Source organism: Cololabis saira, chromosome 6 (assembly GCF_033807715.1).
Source record: "Cololabis saira isolate AMF1-May2022 chromosome 6, fColSai1.1, whole genome shotgun sequence".
In the NCBI taxonomy this organism is placed as follows: domain Eukaryota; kingdom Metazoa; phylum Chordata; class Actinopteri; order Beloniformes; family Belonidae; genus Cololabis; species Cololabis saira.
Genome location: NC_084592.1, coordinates 48307796 through 48315295, shown reverse-complemented (window position 1 = coordinate 48315295; position 7500 = coordinate 48307796). Strand labels below are relative to the sequence as shown.

General features: G+C 41.8%; 1 protein-coding gene across 1 annotated transcript in view; it reads left to right on the top strand.

The window, feature by feature from the left end:
• The window catches only part of LOC133446236 (neurogenic differentiation factor 1-like), a 7305-nt gene extending 867 nt beyond the window's left edge, over nucleotides 1-6438 (top strand). Inside the window, exons 2-4 of the mRNA XM_061724218.1 lie at nucleotides 1177-1607; nucleotides 3831-4060; nucleotides 5280-6438. Of these exons, the coding sequence (XP_061580202.1) occupies nucleotides 1186-1607; nucleotides 3831-4060; nucleotides 5280-5833 (1206 nt within the window). The 5' untranslated portion in view covers nucleotides 1177-1185 and the 3' untranslated portion in view covers nucleotides 5834-6438. The remainder of the gene's footprint in view (nucleotides 1-1176; nucleotides 1608-3830; nucleotides 4061-5279) is intronic.
• Nucleotides 6439-7500: the final 1062 nt, after the last annotated feature.

Genomic DNA, 7500 nt, shown 5'->3' with positions numbered 1-7500 from the left:
CTCCCGGCTCATTCCGTTAATTACGTTCACACTGCGCTGTTTTATTGTTATTGTCTGTAAGAATCTCCGACTCATACAAAGAAGTCGATATTCACTTTTCTTTATTCTACTTTATTTCCTGCAATTTAATTTGGACTTTTAGAATCAAAAACTAATCCGAAACACGCGACAAGTAAAGAGCAGTCTCATCTTTCTTTCTGTCGTTATTTGAGTTTTTATCTTAATTTGTTTGTTTAAGATTCTTAAACAAACAAAAAAATGATTAAATCGTTTCTGGGCGTAATTTATACCTCTATAAGTGAGAGATCTCCAGGAAATGTAAGTCCACACGAACATTACAGGGAGAAATAGATCGGATATCTCAACAGGTGCTGGTATAAAAACCTGCAGGAAAAACCAGAGGACGCACTTTAGATTTATTTACATCGATCGTCGTTACGTTTATAGCGCATTTTGCTCTTCAGACTGATCTGGATTCAATAGAAGACCCGTTTTAAACCCATTTTAAACACCTGGTGTAGAATAAAATACAACATCTAAATCTAACATCAGAGTACATGTATGTCCGAACATCTTAAACGTCATACATATCAGTGATAAAAAGAAAAAAAGAAATAAAACAAAGGTGCCTCTTAGTTTTAGGATGGCTAAATGTTAAAGTTTGTACAAGATTATATAATTTTTAAAGATTTAACACATTTAAAAAAAAGACTTACTCATAAATTAGAGTTCAATTCCTTATATACTTACGGACAAAGGGCAAGTCCACCCGTAGATAATCAATAGATTTATTTATAAAGCACATTTCACATGATGAGCATGGACTCAATGTGCTCAAATACACAAACAAACAAAAAAACAAAATTACAGGTTTACAATAACAGAAACAGACAAAAGGATGTCAAGAGAAAAACAACAATAACAGCAATAATTCAATTTTAACAAAAGTGCGATCACTCAGCCAATCATGTAGTTTAGTTAACGCTTGTGCAAAAAGGTACGTTTTTAGTCTGTTTTTGAAAGAATGGGTTGTTGGAGCAGACCTTAGTTCCTGCTGCAGAACTTAGTTCCTGCTGGAGCAGAACTAGTGTAGATTCTATGATAGATAGGAAATCCTTATTCAAACACTGAAACGCAGGCGGACGGTCTGAATGATGTCTGTGTTTCCTCCATCAGAGAACCGTCATGACCAGGTCCGTGTGCGAGGAACAGCAGGGGCCCCGGGAGCCCCGGGAACCCCGGGAGCCGCAGGGGCCGCAGGGGCCGCAGGGGCCGCAGGGGCCCCGGGAACCCAGGGAGCTCAGCACGGGGCTCACGGAGCCCAGGGGCCCCACGGAGCGCCAGGAGCCCCGCCAGGAGCCCCGCCAGGAGCCCCGCCAGGAGCCGCTTAGCCCCGCCGGCAGGGACCCGGAGAGCGGCGGGGCCGCGGGGGCCCTGGCGGGGGAGGAAGAGGAGGAGGAAGAGCAGTTCCATCTGGAGGAGGATGAGGAAGAGGATGATGATGAGGAGATGATGGAGGAGGAGGAGGACGAGGAGGAAGAAGGAGAGAACAAACCCAAGAGGAGAGGACCGAAGAAGAAGAAGATGACGAAGGCTCGCATGCAGAGGTGAGTGAGAATCAGAATCAGAAAAGGGTTTATTGCCAAGTTTTCACACGAGGAATTTGTTATGGTGATTGGTGCAACACAATATAATTATAAAAACAAATATATAAGCGATAAAATAAAATGTATAAACAATAAAATGTATAAACAATAAAATAAAATGTAGACCAGAAATGTACAAAATGAGGTTTTAAAGTGCCGGGTGAGTCTGTACAAAAGTGACTTAGGAGTGAGCTTCATCACTCCTCCTCTTCCTCCTCTTCCTCCTCTTCCTCACCAGCTTCACATCCTCAGTGTCCCTAAACATTTATATAGGTCTATGTTGAAAAAAAATCGATTTTCCAATTCTAAATCGATATTAATTCCTAAAAATCGATTCATATGTCTAAAGAGCTTTTTTTTCACATCATTAAATTACAACTTTTGGTATTTTTTTGGTTTATGCCCAAAAAATGAATGTTTTGTTGGACACCAGGATAACTTTTTGCCTTTTAAATATGTTTCAAGGTATGAAAACATTAACGTTTTCAGTTATAATTGCATAAATTGTTTACATTTCATTACTTTATATACTGTCTTGGGGTTACATTTGCATAAAATGCTAAAAACCAAATTCTCTAAGTAAAACTTATAATTTTAAATTCTGCTGAAATATTAAAATCTTAAAATGTAGCTGAAAATAGTGGAAAACCTTTGTTTTGTTCAATTAAGTTGAAAATAGGAGAAAACCTTTACATTTAGCTGAAATTACAAAAAATAAATAAATTAAACTGCAATACTTAAACCTTTAAATTCTGGTGAAAATATGAGAAAACCTTTAAATCAAGTCTAAAATACTAGAACATGTCCTTATCTCGGCAGCCGGTCCTTTATTCTCAGCCCCAGATCTGTTTTATGATCTTTATTAAAAAGCAGCTAAAATGTACCTTTTAAACTTGCTTTTGCTTAGTTTTATTTGTTTTTATTCTTTATATTTCCTGGTTTGTTCTATGTTTTTTTATTGTGAATCGATTTAGATTTGGATGTGCAGATAGATGGTTGTTTCCAGCCGACACTCGTGGTCCAATCTGATTAAAGTTTTACAGATCTGGATTTTTCATTCTACGGTGTAATCTAAATCTAAATTCACGAGCCTCCAGCTGCAGGATGATTATCTGTGTGTTTAGCGGCCAGTTCTGATGTTTTCATTCCAGATAAGAAGTTTGACTAAATGTCGGAAACGAGTGGTGATGTTAAATGTACAATATATATAAACACAATTACATGAATGATCCTGCACATGGATGCAGGTTTCTAAAGCAGCCGCACGGTCAGGGGTAAAGGTTGAGGTTGGGGTTAGGGTTGGGGTTAGGGTTAGGGTTAGGGTTAGGGGTTAGGTGGTTGGGGTTAGGAGGGTTAGGGTTAGGGTTGGGGTTAGGGTTAGGGTTAGGGGTTAGGTGGTTGGGGTTAGGAGGGTTAGGGTTAGGGTTGGGGTTAGGGTTAGGGTTAGGGTTAGGGGTTAGGTGGTTGGGGTTAGGAGGGTTAGGGTTAGGGTTGGGGTTAGGGTTAGGGTTAGGGGTTAGGTGGTTGGGGTTAGGAGGGTTAGGGTTAGGGTTGGGGTTAGGGTTAGGGTTAGGGTTAGGGGTTAGGTGGTTGGGGTTAGGAGGGTTAGGGTTAGGGTTGGGGTTAGGGTTAGGGTTAGGGGTTAGGTGGTTGGGGTTAGGAGGGTTAGGGTTAGGGTTAGGGTTGGGGTTAGGGGTTAGGTGGTTGGGGTTAGGAGGGTTAGGGTAAGGGTTAGGGTTGGGGTTAGGGTTAGGGGTTAGGTGGTTGGGGTTAGAGGTTACAGTTGGGGTTAGGTGATTGGGGTTAGGAGGGTTAGGGTTAGGGTTGGGGTTAGGTGGTTGGGGTTAGGAGGGTTAGGGTTAGGGTTGGGGTTAGGGTTAGGGGTTAGGTGGTTGGGGTTAGGGTTAGGGTTAGGTGGTTGGGGTTAGGAGGGTTAGGGTTAGGAGGGTTAGGGTTAGGAGGGTTAGGGTTAGGGTTAGGGTTAGAATTAGGGTTAGGATTAGGGGTTAGAGTTGGGGTTAGGGTTAGGGGTTGGGGTTAGGTAGTTGGGGTTAGGTGGTTGGGGTTAGTATGGTTAGGTTTATGGTCAGGTTAAAGCCTGAATACAGATCAGCAGTGGAAAAGTCTTTCCAGGAAGGGCAACGTCTGAAGGGAACCGTCTGAAGGGAAACGTTTTCTCTGCAGGTTCAAGATCCGCCGGATGAAGGCGAACGCCCGGGAGAGGAACCGCATGCACGGCCTGAACGACGCCCTGGAGAGTCTGAGGAAAGTCGTGCCCTGCTACTCCAAAACTCAGAAGCTGTCCAAGATCGAGACGCTGCGTCTCGCCAAGAACTACATCTGGGCCCTGAGCGAGGTGCTGCGCTCCGGCAAGGCCCCCGACCTCATGAGCTTCGTCCAGGCGCTCTGCAAAGGTACGACACCCGCAGATACCTGAACCAGGTCCGGAACCAGGTCCTGAACCAGGTCCTGAACCAGAACCTCTGACCCGGACTCAGAGTCCTCAACCAGACCTGTAACCGGGTCTCTGAGTCCTGAACCAGAACCTCTGAACCAGGTCCTGAACCAGAACCTCTGAACCAGGACTCAGAGAACCGGAACCAGGACAAAACTAAACCTTGACGGACAAACAGAACAAATGCTCCAGATTGAATAAGCAACACAATAGATACATAAATAAATGAATAGACTTAGATGGAGGGTGGAAATCATGTCCTATTTAGGGCATTAATAGCTGAGGGACAAAACTACATTTATAGGTCAGGTTAAATATACATTTTTAATTCGGAATTAATTATTCGGAATTAAATAATTCAGAATTAAACTATTTTCCTTTGAGTTTACGTTGAAATAATAATTCTGAATTGAGGTTTCCATGGAAACCACGTTTGATCGGCTTTATCCAATTCCTCTTAAGGTCTTTTTTAAAAATTAATACATTTTTTTATTTATTTATTTTGTTTTATTTTATTTATTTATTTTTATTTATTTATTTTTGTAAATGTTTTATTATAATTATTTTATTTTATTTATTTTTTGTTTTTTTTATTAATTAATTTTTCTTTCTTTCTTCTTTTCTTTTCTTTTTTTAATTTAAAAAAATATAAATGTAATTAATTTATTCTTTTAATTAATTAATTTTTAAAAATGTATTTTTTAAATTTTTTTATTTCTTTTTCTTTTTTTTAATTAATTGAATTGAATTGAATTTTTTTATTTTATTTCATTTATTTATTTATTTTATTTTAAATATATAATTTTTTTATTTCATTTATTTTTATTATTATTCTTTTTTTTTTTGAATGAGTGTATGCATGATCGCAGAATTATTTTATTTGAATTTAAAATCGGAATTAACCAGCCACTTACTTCAGAATTAAGTTTAATTCGGAATGGCCATTTTCATTCGGAATTAGGTGTTTATGGTCATTTTTACTCATTTTAAATCAGATTTTATTTTAATTCTGAATTTTAATTCAGTATTGATGGTTCCCCCCCAGGTCTGTCCCAGTATTGATCAGTATTGACCAGTATTGACCAGTATTGACCAGTATTGACCAGTATTGATCAGTATTGATGGTTCACCCCCCAGGTCTGTCCCAGTATTGATCAGTATTGATGTTTCCCCCCCAGGTCTGTCCCAGCCCACCACCAACCTGGTTGCCGGTTGCCTCCAGCTGAACCCGCGGACCTTCCTGCCGGAGCAGACGCCGGAGCTGCCGGCCCACCTGCCCCCCCCCAGCGCCGGCTCGTACCCGGGACACTTCTACCAGAGCCCGGGGCTGACGGCCGGCCTGCCCAGCCCGCCCTACGGCTCCATGGACCCGGCCCAGCTCTTCCACCAGGTCAAGGGTCAGCCCTACGGCCCGCTGGAGCCGTTCTTCGACGGCGTGCTGGTGCCGGACGGCCCGGCCTTCGACCCGCCGCTCAGCCCGCCGCTCAGCATCAACGGGAACTTCTCCTCGTCCTTCAAGCACGAGGCCGGCGCCGCGGCCGACTACGACAAGAGCTTCCCCTTCGCCGTGCACTACGGCGGCGCCGGCGGGCCCGGGCTGTACGGCGGCGGCGCGGGGCCCAACACGCGGTGCGGGGACCTGCAGGTGGAGCAGCTCATGGGCTTTGACGGACACTCGCACCACGAGAGGATGATGAACGCTCAGCTCAACGCCATCTTCCACGAGTCCTGAGGGACAGGAGGACGGACGGACAGACGGACTTCTATCCGTTCATATAGTCCAAGGGCCAGAGACAAAATACCACTCAAGGTGACAAAACTTACTTATCATTTTTGAAAAGATCCATGCCACTCAGGAAGGTTTTCATACCAGAATATCGTCTACAGACATGGATCTTTTCAACAATCATAAGCAGGTTTTGTCACCGTGAGTGGTTCTGATCTCTGGTCTGGAACACGGACTAATAGCTGTGTCTGTTTCTCAGCGACGCTGGTGTCACACAATCATACAACCTTTATAGAGAAACGCTCTTATCATCCACGACTTCTGAATAATCAATAATCAATGAGCAATAATCTGGAGAAAACTATGCAATTTTGTGAAAGCTGAGCGACGCTCAGCGGATAATTCCAAATGTTGAGGAATAAAGATGTGTCTATTTTTGGGTGGACGTGCGAGGCGACGGGAGGAAAAGTGTTCATGTTGTTCATGTGGTTTTTACTTTTTGCTTTTTATAACGTTCCTGTAGCGTTGTCTTAACATTTCATGTGACTCTTGTTCATATTTTATAAGATAGATGTTTATAAGGGCCTTTTATTAAAGGGAATTCCACGTGATTGACACGCAAGACTCTTTCTTTCTCAACAACAATAACTAGAAAAATTTCCTCGCAGAAATTTGGAGAGTGCCACAGGGGGCTGCTGCCCATTTGTGTACATTGCTGCATTTTTCAGCAATAAAGGTGAAGGACTCAAAACTAAGTCCAATGACACCACCCACGACTCTTCGAAGACCGCGAAGGCCGTACCGAAGGCTGGACGGACGCTGGTGAAATGAGACGGTCTAGCCTGTGGGGGATTTCCTGGTTGCGTCACCAGCTGTTCCCGCCCTTGTCCTACGTCATTAAACAAAGTAGAAAGAAAGAAAGATAGACAGACGGCAAGATAGACAGAAAGAAAGAAAGAAAACACGATAGAAAAGAAAGAAAGAACAAAAAAAAAAGAAATGGAGCCAGAAGTTTTGTTTTTGTTTTTTTCGTTTTTCATTTTGTTGGAGGAGGAAGAGAGGCGTGTCCGCCGGCGCCGGCGGAAATAATATATTTTTCTGAAAAAATTTGAATCTGAAAATATTTTTCTGGAAATATGGATCCTTCAAACAGCGGGAAAAGAAGGCTGCATTTGTGGGCTGCATTTGAAGGAACCTTCGAAATGGGACAGCCTTCGGCGCACCACTGTGACGTAATCTGCCTTCAAATCCAGCCCTCGAAGGACGCAGCCCCTGAATTGGGACACAGCTTCTATGTCAAACCATTCAAAAGTTATAGCATTTACTGATTGTTATTTGCTGTGTGTGTGTGTGTGTGTGTGTGTGTGTGGGGGGGGGGGTATTTAATATATATAATATATATATATATATATATATATATATATATATATATATATATATATATATATATATATATATATATATATATATATATATATATATATATATATATATATATATATATATATATATATATATATATATATATATATATATACATATACATATATATATACCATGAACCTGTTCCCAGCAGGACTGGGGGTCGGCTAAGGTCAAAGGTCAGGGGTCAGATTTCACAGAATGCTTTGAGGCGTCTCCATTTTACAGGTTAAAGTATATGAAGACTTTAG